This window comes from Lithobates pipiens, unplaced genomic scaffold (assembly GCF_037356315.1).
Source record: "Lithobates pipiens isolate NorthernLeopardFrog02 unplaced genomic scaffold, aLitPip1_a1.2 Scaffold_18, whole genome shotgun sequence".
NCBI classification, from domain to species: Eukaryota; Metazoa; Chordata; class Amphibia; order Anura; family Ranidae; genus Lithobates; species Lithobates pipiens.
Genome location: NW_027507758.1, coordinates 635,674,324 through 635,690,819, shown reverse-complemented (window position 1 = coordinate 635,690,819; position 16,496 = coordinate 635,674,324). Strand labels below are relative to the sequence as shown.

At 47.0% G+C, this 16,496-nt stretch overlaps 1 protein-coding gene across 1 annotated transcript in view; it reads left to right on the top strand.

The window, feature by feature from the left end:
- LOC143989922 (uncharacterized) overlaps positions 1–16,496 on the top strand; it is a 139,157-nt gene that overhangs the window by 87,063 nt on the left and 35,598 nt on the right. The window contains exon 9 of the mRNA XM_077490194.1: positions 7,178–8,152. Coding sequence (XP_077346320.1) covers positions 7,178–8,152 — 975 coding nt within the window. The remainder of the gene's footprint in view (positions 1–7,177; positions 8,153–16,496) is intronic.

Here is a 16,496-nt window from a genome sequence, read left to right as displayed (position 1 = left end):
CGCTGATCATAATTAGTGGTATTCCCTCTGTTATATTCACACAAAGAAGGTGCCGCTCCAGGTGAGCAATCACTGCAGTCCGGATGCACTGGGTGCAAGCCACGGCTCGCCACCGATGATCAATAGGAAGAAAAGAATGGCTGCACGCCACAGGGACGTTCCAACGATTTTATTCCAAATTAGCAAATGACAGCCAACAAAGACAGAGTGTCCGAACCCAGGAAGTGATGCGTCCATTTCGCACTGACCTCAGTGCTTCTCCGTGTTTTGAAGAAGCACTGAGGTCAGCGTGAAACGGGTGCATCAGCACCTGGGTTCGGACACGCTGTCTTTGTTGGCTGCCATCTGCTATTTTTTGGAATAAAATCGTTGGGACATTCCTGTGGTCTACAGCCGTTCTTTTCTTCTCCTCTGTTATTGCAAGATATACAGTGCAGTCTCTGTGTTCTTTTAAAATTATGCAGCTAAATACATTATTTCACAGTTCCTCTGTGGGGTCACACGACCTCCCGTCGGCAGGAAAGGAGAGGTGACGAGTGAGTGTTCCCCCCCCCCCCCCGCCTCCTGAACCATACTAGGCCACATGCCTTCAACATTGGGGGTGTGTGCTTTGGGGCAGGGGGGCTCTGCCCACCCCAAAGCATCTTGTCCCCATGTTGATGGGGACAAGGGCCACATCCCGACAACCCTGGGCTGTGGTTGTCGGGGGTCTGCGGGCAGGGGGCTTATCTGAATCTGGAAGCCCCCTTTAACAAGGGGACCACGACCCCCCTCCCCCTTATGTGAATAGGTAGGGGGTACCTCTACCCATTCACCAAAAAAGTGTAAAAAATAAATAAAATAACCACAAGACACAGTTTTTGACAAGTCCTTTATTAAAAAAAATAAAATAAAATAGTGTCCCTCAATGTAAATCAATTGTCAATCAAGACGCCCATTGGATCCCAAAAATAGAGGGGGAAAAAAAAACACTCCGGCTCCTTTGAGGCCTCCCGACATCTGTCAGCTCTGTGCTTTGACAGTTCTTCTATAGGCAAAGGGTGGGCTATGTCATCCGGTGGCACCGCCCCATTCTGATGGAGGGCCCCCTTGTTAAAGAGAGCTTCCATATTCCAATATGCCCCCCCGCCCGCGACAACCACAGCCCAGGGTTGTCGATAAGAGGCCCTTGTTGCCCCAAAGCACCCACTCCCCCTCCCGATTGGGAGGCCTCACGGTGACTGTTGTCTCTGGGCTATGACAGCTGTTATATAGGCAAGGGCGGTGACTTGATGTCAGCGGGGGCGGGGTCACTCGGTTATGTCAACGGTATGATGTACCCGATACTCATTCCCATGGGGGGCAGGGATCTGGGGGCCTCCTTGTTAAAGGGGACTTCCAGATTCTGATAAGCCCCCCCCCCGTTCGAAGACCTCGACAACCAATGGCCAGGGTTGTTGGGAAGAGGCTCTTGTTCTCATCATCATGGGGACAAGGTGCTTTAGGGGGACCCCAAAGCACCCTCCCCATGTTGAGGGCATGTGGCCTGGTATGGTTCGGGGGGGGGGGGTGCTCGCTCATCCTCTCCCCTTTCATGACCGGCCGGGCTGCATGCTCGGATGAGGTCTGGTATGGATTTTGAGGGGGACCCCACGCTGTGTTTTTTTACATTTTTCTGTTGCCGGGCAATGCCGGCATTCTTCCTTTTTTTTTTTTTGTCATGACCCTACTGGACATTGACCAGTATCAGCAGCTGTTGGACCAACTAGCCATTCCTTACCAGGACTACTTATTACCTCAGCAATGCCTCCTCCATCAACCGCTGGAGAAACACTTACTAGTTTTAGCAACTGGTCCTGAGGATTACGGATGCACCAAGACCACAGACTACCCCATCCACACATTCTCTATGCAAAGAAGTCCAGGACTTGATTTGCAATACGTTGCAGAGTGGAAAAAGCAGAGAGACCCATAGTCTGTGAGCCACCCCATAGTCTGGTGCTCAAAAAGGATGGTTGTTTACGGTTCTGCATGGACTATTGAAAGCTCAACACCTGTACCCACCGGGATGCCTACTCCATTCTGCCTTGAGTAGAAGAATTGCTCATGGCATTGGATCAGACCCATTATTTCCCCGCCTTGGATAGTGGGTATAGGCAGGTCTTGGTGAGAGAACAGTACAGGGAAAAGACAGCCTTCATCATCCCGCTGGGGCTGTTCGAGTTTAATCACGTGCCATTCAGGCTGAGTAACACCCCCAGCCCCTCTCAAAGACTGATGGAATGGTGCCTGGGAGACTATGACTTTGAGAATGTGCTGATCTACCTGGATGACGTTATCATCTTTTCCAAAACCTTATCTTTTTTTTATTTTCACCATCTGGACCGGATGTTCATACACCTCTCTCAATATGGATTGAAGCGGAAACCCGGTAAGTAGACATGTGCAATTTGTTTCGTTCCGAATTAGTTTTTTAACTAATTTCGACAAATTCGTTAATTCAGAAATATCCGAATGAACGAAAACCTGTTTAACAAATTTTTCCAAATATTCATAAATTTGAATATTCTAAAATTTTGTAAATTTGTACATTCGTAAATTTTGTAAATTCGGGAATCTGAAATAGTAATTAACTAATAGTAACTTAACTATTATAGGTATTGTAATTTCCTTTCAAATTTGGCTGTTAGTGAACGTAACAAATAAAAATTTATCCGAGGTTACGAATTATCCGAAATAACGAATACCGTATCTAAACGAATGGAATGAATTAATAATAATAATAATAATAAAAACGTTTCATTAATATTATTACTTATTATTAATTTGTTCCCTTCCATTTGTTTAGATGCGGCATTCATTATTTTGGATAATTCAGAACTTCGGATAAATTCATATTCGTTAAATTCACTAACAGCCAAATTTGAAAGGAAAATGCAGTACGATACCTATAATTTAATAGTTAGTTACTACTTCAGATTTTCAAGTTTTCGGATTTTTGAATTTCCAAATTTGTACGAATGTACGAATTGTGATCATAACGAATTACCCGAAAAACCAAAAACAAAACAAAAACGAATTAAACTAAAACTAACAAATTTTTTGGCAGTGCACATGTCTACTGGTAAGTGCCACTTGATGCAGCAAAATATTCATTATTTAGGATACGTGGAGGCTGAGAGAGTCTTCCTAAACCCTACCAAAGTACAAGCTGTCCAGGAGTGTCTGACTCCAAAGACTTACAGAGCTGTGCTTCTTGCTGGGTGTAACATACCTGGTGATGGAACCTGAAGAGCAGGGGTAGGCCTCTCTTACAGCTCTGGCTCAGGGGCCCTGGTATAGTAACAGGGAACACAGAGCACAGAGTTGCATGAGTCTTCTGCTGATAGATCCTAATTTTTATCAAGATACACAGGACTGCCTGGTTGGTACACACTGGCAGAAGGACTGGAGCTGGGGTCAGGCATAGATCAGCTGGTTCAGATGCAGGAAGAAGAACCAGAGGCAGGCTCAGACAGTTCAGATCATCAACTAGCAGGCAGATTGGTTATAGAAGGCAGGGAGAAGAGTAGCCAGCAGTAATTGCCGGGGTCAATAACAGCAAGGCAGATGAGCAGAAGAAGCAGACAGAAGCATATTCCATAGATGACCTAGAGGTCTGTGCAGGCGGGGTGTCCAGAAGAGTCATACAAGAAGAGGGTATACATACAATTTATCCCCAAGTTTGCCCATATTGCTGAGTGGACAGCCTCTTCACCAAAAGAGGAGACAGTCACCCTCCATCCAGGCTAAATTGTGTGAACCCCCAACAGTAAGCGTTGGACGCCCTAAACAACATCTCATGGCTGCACCTCTCCCGGATTACACTGACTACTCGAATCCCTTCAGAGTCTACACCCATGGCAGCTTGCAAAGGCCTAGGCAAGCGCAAGATCGATGCAAGAGGGTAATCGCTTATGCCATACGCAGACTGCGGCCCTCTGAATTCAACCCTCACAACTACAGCCCATTTGAATTGGAACTGTTAGCCCTGGTGTGGGCCATCACAGATAAATTTGCAGAGTATCCCCGGAGCAAAATTTAAATTTATGCTGACAATAACCCCCTTGCTTACTTGAAAAGGGTGAAGTTGGGGTTTGCCTGGTTGGCCCATTTTCATTTAATTTCATTAGAAAATACACTATAATCCGGGATGGCTAAATAGCCACATGGATGCCCTTTTCCATTTCCCGGTAGAGAAGCCCATGCGCAATGTGGATGTAAGTCAAGAGGGCTTGGAAGTGGCCCCTGTATTGACTACGCAACTTTTATTACACACTTCTCCAGGGGCCAACAGGCAGAACCATTGCCAGAGGTGACTGAAATCCATAAGCTGGCAGAGTGGGCCACGATTAATGAAAAAGACCCTGATCTTTCCCAAACACAATGCTTCCTCTCCTAAAAGCATAAACCTACTTCCTGTGAGTGCCAGAGGGTCACCAGGACATATCTAGATTCCTGCTATGGCAGGGAGACTGGCTGGAAATAATGGATAACATTCTGCACCGTCAAGCTCACATCCCCCACAGAATAACAGGATACCTTCCAAATCGTGGTCCCCTAGTTGCACATCTTGCAGCTCTGCCAGATAATCCACGCCACAAGCGGGCATACTGGAATAGACTGTACTGAGCACAAGTCAGGAAGAACTTTTCTTGACTGCGACTGTCAGAGTGGGTGCAGTGAGCTTGTTGTGAATGTACGGCCTGCACCTCGCACAAGCTCATTCCAGAATGGATGCCCCCTCAGTCTATCACCACTTTGGAACCCATTAAACTAGTGACGATGGACTTCGGTATCAGCCTCTCCATCTGGGTTCCACTATGCCTTAGTGTTATAGACCACTTCGCAAAGTATGCAATAGTGATACCCATCAAAGACCAAACTGCTGTAGCCACCACTACACTATTCTGGAATTATATGGTTCAGCCCTATGGGTACCCCAGGTGCCTAATTTTGAACCAAATACCTAATTTTGAACCCGGGGTGTACTCGAAGCTGTGTTGTCTGAATAGAATCCATAAGTTCCGCACTACCCTGTATCATCCACAGGGTAATGGGGCCTGTGAACATTTTAATCGCACAGTGTAATGCCCTGTAAACACGATCGGACATTGCGACCACAAAATCCATCTGATTTTTTTCCCGACGGGTTTTGGCCGAAACTTGTGTTGCATAGACACGGTCGGACAAAGTTGTCAGAAAATCAAATCGTTCGGAAGAAGGTGACGCTGGTTGCGTAGGACAGGACTACGTAGAGGCTAGTAGCCAATAGCTTTGGTCTCGTAATTTAATCTGAGCATGCGTGCCACTTTGTCCGTCGGATTTCTCTACAAACGATTGGATTTTGTTGTCGGAAAATTTTAGATCCAGTTCTCAAACTTTTTCTGTCGGAATTTCCGATGGAAAAAGTCCGATAGAGCCTACACACTATCAGATTTTCCAACAACATAATCTCATCGGACCATTTCCGTTGGAATTTCCGACCATGTGTACAGGGCATTAGGCATACGTCAGACTCTGGCACAAGGGCACTGAGCCTACTGGCACCAACACATAGGGGATGTCATTTGAGCCTACAATAACACAGTACCCAAGGCCATGGGTCACACCCCCTTCTTCCTCATATTCAGGCATAGGGGTGGCTCCCCCTGGACCCACTTCTGAATATATCACCCCCCACACTCCCAACAAATGGGTACAAGAGCAGTGTGCTGGTTCTTGAACACCATTGAGATGTGGTTGATGAAATTGCTTGAAACCTTTTGCTGCTACAGCCGGAGGACCAGGTGCTAGTGAAAAACCCAATATTGAGAGGGATAGCAAATTGAAACCCTATGGGTAAACCACCTCATATAGGGGGGAGAAACAGCCACTCCTGTTATTTGATGGGGTGTCTGAGGGCTCCAAAGTCAACAGGCAGCACCTCCATCAGAACCTACTGAGGCCCTGTGTGTTGGGCAGAGACAATCCCATCAGGCCCTCTGCAGACTTGTGGGACTCTAACCCTGTGGATCGTCTCAATGTCAAGGAGGTACAAGTCGAGTGTTATTTGCCACCCCTCAAGGTGATCCCCGCCGACCCCCCCCCCCCACAATCTGGAGATGAAATGCCGCTGGATTATTTGGAATATCACTCTACAGAGGCCTGAAAGAGTGCTCAGAGTTCCAAGGAGCTTGTGGACTCCTATGAGGACACAAATGATAGCCCAGGCAAGGGTCTAATGCCTACTTATGATAACTCCCAAGCAGCTAAGGCTCCGAACAAGCCCCAGTAAATGATAATCCCAAAGATGAGCAGGAAGGTCCCAGCGAGGGTCGCTGCCCTATTTGGTCTAACTGGGAGCTGTTGCCAGCCAAGTATTCTGATTATGCTGTATAATGTACTGCCTATCATTATTGCATTTTTTTTTTGTTAATCGTCTGTTTACCTTGCTGAAATTTCACTGTTTTATTATTGTTGGACATCTTTAGTAAAGGTCAGTGCTTATAAAAAAAAAACAATGGCTCACTGCAGTTGGTGCACTTTTTGCATCTGGTTAGTTGAAGGAGAGGAACCCGCTGGATAGGAAGAATGTGCCTAGCATCAGGGAGAGGTTCTGGAGGAGGAGGGGCACCATAGAGAATGTCATCAGTGCTGCTTTTGGGAACCTTTCCATCATTAGTTCTTATTTCTTACTGTCTACCAGCTCTGAGCAGCGCTCTCCAAAATTACTGTATAATCATCTGTGAGTGGTCTTCAGGATCAGTCCAGTCTTCATCTTGTTTGTTCCCCCACCCCCCATCCTCACTCTCTGACCTCTGGTGGGGCTCAGCCCCGCTGTTATTCATGACTAAATCATGGACTAAATAAGGAAGTGCAGGACTTCTTGTGTTGGGAAGATGGCAATGAGTGATAGAGGGGGAGGGGACACTCGTCCTATAATCCCCTCATCACTGTCACTCCTATAAAAGACAGTTCTCGTTGTTTCCTCACTCTCTGACTAAGGTCCATGAATAAAGAAATGATCTGGTAGGAGATCAGAGGACCCATTTACTAGTTACCTTGAGGGGGGAATTGTAAGATCCTCAGAGACAAAGCTGCCTGATGTGGGCGGAGTCCTGGTTTAGGGGAACCAATCAGCTCATGTCTAGTAATAATCTTTGTATTTCTATTTTAGTAGATGGACGGGAGATGAGGAAAACCTCAGAGGATTGTCTCACTTTGTATCCAGACTGTAAAGTAGAAGATGAGGACATCACACAGTATAGTCCAGGAGAAAACCCGACTACCTCAAATGTCCATCCGGCACCACACAGTGTAGATGGACCATCGTATTCCTCTTATCCTGAGGAACCTCAGACTGTGAGGGACGGGGCCGTCCTTCCAACAGAGAAGAGGTTTTCCTGTACTGAGTGCGGGAAGGGTTTCCAATTTAAATCTGGTCTTAATGTGCATAAAAGAACTCACACAGGGGAGAAACCGTATTCCTGTTTTGAGTGTGAGAAATGCTTTTCAAATATTTCCCATCTTTACAGACATCAGAAATCTCACACGGGGGAGAAGTCACTTTCTTGTTCTGAGTGTGGGAAATGTTTTTCACAGATGTACAATCTTTACACACATCAGAGATCTCACAGAGGGGAGAAGCTATATTCCTGTCCTGAGTGCGGGAAATGTTTTTCACGAAAGTCCAGTCTTTATACACATCAGAGAGCTCACATGGGGGAGAAGCCGTATTCCTGTCCTGAGTGTGGTAAATGTTTTTTAGATAAATCCAATCTTAAAACGCATCAGAGATCTCACACAGGACAGAAGCCATATTCCTGTCCAGAGTGCGGGAAATGTTTTTCACGTAATTCCAGTCTTTACACACATCAGAGGTCTCACATAGGGGAAAAGCCGTATTCCTGTACTGAGTGTGGGAAATGTTTTTCACGTAATTCTAGTCTTTACATACATCAGAGATCTCACATAGGGGAAAAGCCATATTCCTGTCCTGAGTGTGGAAAAAGTTTTTCACGGAAGTCCAATCTTTACACACATCAGAGATCTCACACGGGGGAGAAGCCGTATTCCTGTCCTGAGTGCGGTAAATGTTTTTCAGTGAAGTCCAATCTTAACACACATCAGAGATTGCACACGGGGCAGTCCTGTCCTGAGTGAGGGAATTGTTCCTCACTGAAGTCCTGTCCTCCTGTACATCAGGGATCCCACACAACCCTCGAGTTGTATTAGTGTCTTGAGTGCGGGAAATGTCTTCTATATGAATGTTGCTGGACATCACAGCTCTCATGTGGGGAAGAAGCACACCCTGATATACACCTCAGATATACTCCATGGCTGATCTCCATCATGGAAGAAACAGTTGATAAGGAGATCAGAGATCACCAAAGACATGGATGAAGTGTTGTACCGTGTTTGCCATTGATAGCAGTAGAAAAATAAAAATGGATTAATTACCTTTCAGTGGCATTGAGTAAATTTTTTGGTGTAAGATTTCACAAACGCTCAGAGTTCTTTTTAAAGAAATAAAAATTTGGACAAATGTGAGAAGCTATCATCCAGCCTTGACAAATATTGGTTGAATTTTACTTCATACAGCAGTTATCTATGATCTTTGGCTCCATCTCAGGACCATAAGGCAATATTGCATTATTCTTCCTGATTTCTGTATTTTAGGAAAAATGCCACATTATGGCCACTAGATGGAGCTAACGTTAATAGGAAATCACTGTGCTAACTCAAATTTGGCAAGAATTTGTCATGGCTGGATGAAGGCTTGTCACATTCTTTCAACAATTTTTTTCATAAATCAACACCTTAATTTACTTTATCAGGCATGGTTCCAACAAATAACTGAGAGATCATACTCATACAATTACTTCATCAGGCATGGTCCTACAAATAGCTGAGAGATCCTACTCATTCAATTACCTCATCGGGCATGGTTCCTACAAATAACTGAGAGATCGTACTCAAACAATGACTTCATTAGGCATGGTTCCTACAAATCACTGAGAGATCATACTCATACAATGACTTCATCATGCATGGTCCTACAAATAGCACAGATATCATACTCATACAATGACTTCATCAGGCATGGTCCTACAAATAACTGAGAGATTGTACTGCCTTTGGACTGCCCGCTGTCAGAAACCATGAAATCAGGCTGAGACAGAACTACAGTTAAATCACACTTGTTTAATAATGAAAGTAAAAAGAACAAACGTAGTCAAAATATAGCCAAAGTTCATTAACCGGAATGGATAGTCTGCCAAGCCAGAAGTCAGGGATCAAAGTAGTGGAACAGCAAGCAGGATTTGGAGCCAGAAGGGATGTCAGCAAAGCCAGTCTTTAAACAGGAATGCAGGAGATAGTTTCTTGTGATGTGACCAAGGCGAAGGCAGAGCTCCTCTGGACTGGATGGCTTAAGTAGGCAGGACTGACAAGCAGGATCAGCAGCTGAGTAACTGGAGAGAGATGGGAGCTGGCAATTAGCCGACAGCCCAGGGAAGGAAGGGTTGAGCCCAGCCATGACAGTACCCCCTCGTCAACTACTCCTCCCCCTCAGAGGACCACCAGGCTTGAGGGGAAAACATCTATGGGAATCATGGAGGAGGACAAGGGCATGTACGTCTGAGAATGAGACCCAAGAGTGTTCCTTCGGACCCGGTTCCAATGCACCAGGTACTGTATGCACTGTAGGGGATCAGAGGGGTGAAGAGTAGGCTCAGAGGCAGTCCAGTAAAATAAAATTGTCTTTTATTCAGCAAAACAAAACATAAGACCAGACAGACTTGTTTTATCACACGGATGTGCACACAGGTACAGCTCACAGTTCATCAGCCCACAGGCTCAGAGGTAACAGTTCATGGTTCCAAACACAGCTACAGTCTTTTTGTGGTTGAAGCTCACCCAGCAGGTACACCTTCCAGCAATGGACGTTTCCACACAGCGTGCTGCTGTGTCTCTCTCTCCTACTCAACAACTCCACACTGACACTTTCAGCACACCTGATAATAAGCAGGCCTGAAGGGGAAGTACCTGCCGCCTTCAATTAACCCCCTCTTAACCCTGCCCCAGGCTGACCCTCTACATATCCCCCCCTCTGTTCCAGGCCAGGGGTCTGGACACCACAACTCCAGTGGCAGTAGACCCGCGAAAGGGCATCCGCATTCTGATGTACCTTTCCCGGTCTATGTACCACTACAAACCTGAAATCCTGTAGAGCAAGGAACCACCGGGTGATTCTGGAGTTTTTATCTTTATTTTGGGCCATCCACTTAAGGGGCGCATGATCTGAAATTACCTTGAAGGGTCGGCCCAAGCGGAGTGTCTCCAAAGCCCATTTCTTGATCATCACGGGACACAGGAGCTTCATTACATAGTGGGTTATATAGGCACCTCTGGTGATTGGACACTGGTTAACCCCCAATTAAGGAAAATTCCTCCCCTATCAAACCCCTCCCATGTGGGAGGCACCTCAGTTTTTTCGCCAGTGTCTATGGTGGTTGGTCACGTAAAACATGTGCTATGAAGAAAGCTCTGTGCAGGTCCCTGCGGGGGCCTAAGGGCTACAATAACCGGATCCATATCTCTGGCCAATATTTTGACTCCCAAGATGGTATGGTACCCGGGCCTCGTCATCCGAAGAAACATGGTTTTGCCTGTAAGCCCTCTCCTATTGGAAGACTGGGCTCTGGGAAAACCAGACTTGGTGTACTATTTACATAGTGGCATGAAAGTTTCTGGCAGAGTCTTTTACAAGGTCCAGGTAAGAGGTTCCTCTGAGAAGGAACCCAAAAAATCCTGAAGGTTGGCACAACTCTGCCCGCCGTGATGGGTGAAGGCTGGAATCTGTCTGTTTTGAGCAATTCCTGCGGCGAGGAAAGGTAAGGGAAGTTAATCCTATATAAATTATATATTATGGATTTCTTCATTGAGTAGTTGTATGTCTTACCTGGTTTCCACCACTAGAGGGAGTAAGAGCAGCCTGATGCATACTTACATGCCTTTTCATATACACACGCTCAGTGAAGCCTGGTTCTTCCAGATGACTCGCGTCTCCACTGCAATCTCTGCCACAATGCAGTTAATACAGGGGTCCCATGTAGTCTAGGGGTCCCACGCAGCTCCGATGGTGATTCCCTTCCCCCCTGGATGAACGGCAGTCCTCGTGCACGCGCGCGCCGAGCACGCTCCCATGCTAATGGAGGGGGGGAGTGTGGTTGCGAGGTGTGCACGGCGCTGTACTGCGCAGGCGCCAGGCGGCAATTTTAAAAAGCCCAGAGCGCCAGGGGGCTGTAAGTGGAGACACAGGAGCTGTGGGCAGTAAGCTTCCTAAGGGATTGGATCCAGACAAACCTTAGACACCTACTCAGCATCAGGTTGTGCAGTTTAAGCATATATATTTATTGTGAGACTTTGAGCACAACAGTGATTGCACTTTGTACTAGTACCTCTGCTTTGTAGCTTAAGACTATGTCTCCTTGTAAGAGGGTCTCAGGGGGAGGTAACAAGGGCACTGGTAAATCACCGCCTAGGTCTAGGGGTTCTAAAAATGCCTGTAGGTTACCTTCCCCCCCTGCAACACTGGAGCCAGCCTCACAGGATGAGTCAGTGCCCCTGTCAGGTTTTGCAGCCTCTCCTAATATTTCAGCCCCGGTATATGTCACTGAGGACTCCCTTAGGGCTACATTGGAGGGTTTTGAAGAGAGAATCATTAATTTTATTTCAGCTTCCCTAAAAGATAGCAGGAAAAGGGGTAGATCCCCTCCCTCTGCTGAGATTCCTCTTTCAGATGACACCTCTGACAATGAGGAGAGATCCCTATCTTGGGACAGGGATCAAGAGCAGTCGGATGAATCAGAGGAAGAGGAGAGAGTCCCCTCCTCCCAGGCGCTCAGAAAACAGGTGCAATATTATACTGAGTTGGTGTGTACCACATTCAGAATGCCTGCTGCTGAGGTCGCTACATCCTCTGTTTCTTCTCTGGGGGTCAGGAAAATCCCACAGACTGCCTTTTCCTTTCCAATTCATCCCTTAATGGATAAATTGTTGTATGAGGATTGGGGACATCCCGATAAACTGTTTGCTCCTCCTAAAAGGTTTTCTATGCTTTATCCTCTGGAGGAAAGTTTCACCAAGCAATAGGGGGTCCCATCTGTCGATGCGGCTGTTTCTTGCGTGAATAGAAACCTGACCTGTCCTTTGGATAATGCTCAGGTATTTAAGGATCCAACTGATAAGAAGCTGGAAACATTATTGAAAGCCTCCTTTTCCATGACTGGCGCTGTAGTGCAACCTACAGTCGCAGCTGTGGGGTTGTGTCAGTTCCTCAAGGAACAAGTTAAGCAGATGCTTGGCCTCCTTCCCAGTGAGTAAGTGGAGAATTATGCAGAAATACCTCAAATTCTGTGTTTTATGATTGATGCGATTTTGGATTTTGTCCAACAAGCATCTCGTTTGTCTCTCCTGTTGGTACACATGCGAAGGGCCCTATGGCTAAAAAATTGGGCAGCTGAGCTATCATGCAAGAAGCATTTGATTGGGTTCCCGTTTATTTGGAGAAGAATTAGACAAATTCATCCAAAAAATTTCAGGGGGTAAATCTACTCTCCTTCCAATCAAAAGGAGCAAACGTCCATCATTTAGGTGTTCTCTCTCTCCCGGGGCATCAAGCTATAAGCAGTGGCGACGGCCTTCCCAACCTCCCTCTACAAGAAAGGCTCAAGGCTGGGCCCAGGGGCAGAAGAAATCTTGGGGGCGAAAGCCTGCCAAGCAGAGCCCAAAAGCTTCCTTGTGAAGGGGCGCCCCCGCTCGGCCGAGTGGGGGGAAGGCTCCTGCAGTTTGCAGAAGCCTGGCGGGAAGAGATTCGGGACAAGTGGGTGGTCTCCTCGGTATCTCTGGGCTACAAGCTAGAGTTTCAGAAGATTCCACCTTCTCGCTTTCTAAGGTCAAGGATCCCCAGGGACCCAGTAAAGCAAAGACCGCTATTTCTGGCCTTAGATCACTTACTATCCCAGGGGGTGATAGTGGAAGTGGACCAAAAAGAACAGGGTTCAGGGTTGTACTCGAATCTCTTCATGTGCCAATTTTTTCCACACACCAAAAGTATCTAAGGTTAGCGGTAGAGCGGCGCCATTTTCAATTTGTGGCCTTGCCGTTCGGGCTCGCTACGGCCCCTCGAGTCACAAAGATTCTGGACCCTCTCTTGGCAAACCTAAGAGCTCAGGGTATAGCCGTCATGGCTTATCTAGACGATTTGCTTCTCATAGAGAAAACAGTAGCGCTCCTGAACCACAGTGTTACCAGAACGCTAGAACACCTGGAACGCCTAGGTTGGATTATAAACCTAGAAAAGTCGTCCCTACAACCTGCTACCAGGTTGGAGTACCTGGGTATGGTTATCCACACCGCTCAGGGCAAGGTGTTTCTACCAAGGCCAAAAGCCTTGGCCATTGGGGGTCTGGTGCACCTAATTCTGGGCAGAAGATCTTCCCCCATTCGGTTGTGCATGAGACTGTTAGAGAAAATGGTCGCCTCCTTCGAGGCCATTCCATTCGCCCAGTTCCACTCAAGGTCTCTGCAAATATGCATCCTTGCGGCTTGGAACAGGAAGCCCCAGTCCTTGGATCTTCCTATGCGTCTATCCCCAGGGACACGCAAGAGTCTCGTCTGGTGGTTACAAACCGAGAATTTGCTGAAAGGCAAAACTTTACTTCCTCGTCCATGGAAGATTATTACGACAGATGTCAGCCTGACAGGCTGGGGAGCAGTGTTGGAGGAGACGTGCTCGCAGGGGAAATGGTCTGCGATCGAGAAGCTATTGCCCATAAATGTCTTGGAGATCCGGGCAGTTTATATGGCTCTCATAAACTGGTCTTTCAGACTACGGGGTCTCCCTGTTCGGGTTCAGTCCAACAATGTCACAGCAGTGGCCTATATCAATCACCAGGGTGGTACCAGGAGTTTGGTTGCACAAAAAGAGGTGAATCGCATACTTGTCTGGGCAGAAAGGCAGTCTTCATTCCAGGAGTGGAAAATTGGCAGGCGGATTTTCTGAGCCGCCAGCAGTTGTGCCCGGGAGAATGGGCTCTGCACCCCAACGTGTTTCGGAATATGTGTCGCAGGTGGGGTACTCCAGACGTAGATCTGTTTGCGTCCAGGTTCAACAGAAAACTGGACAAATTTGTGTCAAGGACAAGAGATGCACTCGCTCAGGGGTTGGATGCTCTGACAGTTCCCTGGGATCAGTACAATTTGATTTATGCCTTCCCCCCTGCCCGCTTCTGTCGCGGTTCCTGGGAAGATTCAAGAGGGAAACAAAGTCGGTTCTTTTGGTAGCCCCGGCTTGGCCCAGGCGACCTTGGTACACAGAGATCATGAAATTGGCAGTAGGCAGGCCGTGGATCCTCCCTCTCCGGCCAGATCTGCTCTCACAGGGTCCAATTTACCATCCTGCTTTACACAGTCTGAATTTGACGGTTTGGCTGCTGAGACCCACATTCTGAGAGACCGTGGGCTTTCGGGGCCAGTCCTTTCTACTCTGGTCAATGCCAGAAAGCCGGGTTCCAGGCTTATTTACTACAAAATCTGGAGGGCATATGTTTCCTGGTGTGAACTCAGGGAATGGCATCCTAGAAAGTATGTCATTAGCAGGATCTTGGCCTTCCTCCAGTCAGGCCTAGAAATGAATTTTGCCGTAAGCACTATCAAGGTGCAGATTTCGGCCTTGTCAGTGTTTTTCCAGAAGCCACTTGCATCACATTCCCTGGTGCAGGCTTTCATCCAGGGGGCTATGCGGATAAGGCCGCCAGTCAAACCTCCGGTATGCCCATGGGATCTGAATTTGGTTCTCTCAGCTTTGCAGGGGCAACCATTTGAACCTTTGCATCTGGCTTCATTAGTTCTTTTGACTAAAAAATTGGTTTTCTTGGTAGCCATATCCTCGGCTAGAAGAGTGTCAGAACTAGCAGCTCTCTCCAGCAAAGAGCCGTATCTAATTGTTCATAAGGACCGGGTGGTCATGCGTCCCAACAGGTCCTTTCTGCCTAAGGTGGTTTCAGGATTCCATTTGAATCAAGATGTAATCCTACCATCCTTTTTTCCGGACCCACAGTCCGCAGCAGAAGAATCTTTGCACACTTTAGATGTGGTAAGGGCAATCAGTATCTATCTTCAGGCAACTGCTCAGATAAGAAAAACTGATTGCTTATTTATTTTGCCGGAAGGGCCAGGCGGCATCAAAATCCACTCTTTCAAGGTGGATTAGACAGATTATTTCTCAGGCCTATAGTGTAAAAGGGAAGATCCCTCCTTTTCAAGTGAAAGCGCACTCAACTAGGGCTGTAAGTGCTTCTTGGGCAGTGCATCACCAGGCCTCCCTGGCTCAGATCTGTAAGGCTGCAACTTGGTCATCAGTCCACACATTCACCAGATTTTATCAGGTGGATGTCAGAGGGGAATAGGATATCGCCTTTGGGCGCAGTGTACTACAGGCTGCAGTTTAGATCCTCTGGTCCTTGGTCTATAATTCTGATCTGTGTCTCCCTCCCCTCAATCTGAGCATTGCTTTGGGACACCCCACTATGTAATGAAGCTCCTGTGTCCCGTGATGTATGATCAAGAAAATAGGATTTTTATATACAGCTTACCTGTAAAATCCTTTTCTTGAAAGTACATCACGGGACACAGGGCTCCCGCCCCTCTTGGGTTTTACGTGGTTTCTTATTGCTTTTCTACAAAACTGAGGTGCCTCCCATATGGGAGGTGTTATATAGGGGAGGAATTCTCCTTAATTGGGGGTTAACCAGTGTCCAATCACCAGAGGTGCCTATATAACCCACTATGTAATGAAGCTCCTGTGTCCCGTGATGTACTTTCAAGAAAAGGATTTTACAGGTAAGCTGTATATAAAAATCCTATTTTTATTGCGAGACACTCCCTTTCCACAATGGAATAGTTCCTCTCAGCTGGTGTGAGCTTCCGGCTCAAGTACACAACAGGGTGCTCATCGCCCCCAATCATCTGGGACAGTACTGCACACAAACCCAATTTTAAGGCATCTGTTTGTACCAGGAACTCTTTTTGGAAGTCGGGAGCTACCAACACTGGTTCCTGGCACAAAGCTTGCTTCAACCGGCAGAACGCTGCTTCTGCACTCCACTGAACAACAGTTGCGTTCTTTCCCTTGGTGAGATCAGTCAGAGGTGCTGCTAGACTGGCAAATTTGGGGACAAACCTCCTATAACACAGTATTATTCACCACCTCTGTGCGTTCTTCCTTTTTGGGGGAAACCCCCAAACCTTTGAGCTTTTGCTCATACAAGTCCCAAAACATGGGGCAGTCCCGGGACCACCCCCAGTTTTAGTTTAGCCGTTCCTGTTGGTGTACACAGGGTCACGCAGGCCACCAGATAGTTTTTACATCACCATACACACAGATGACCCCTTAGTACCAGCTTTCTTGGCAACCTGTCCAATCGCAGCAG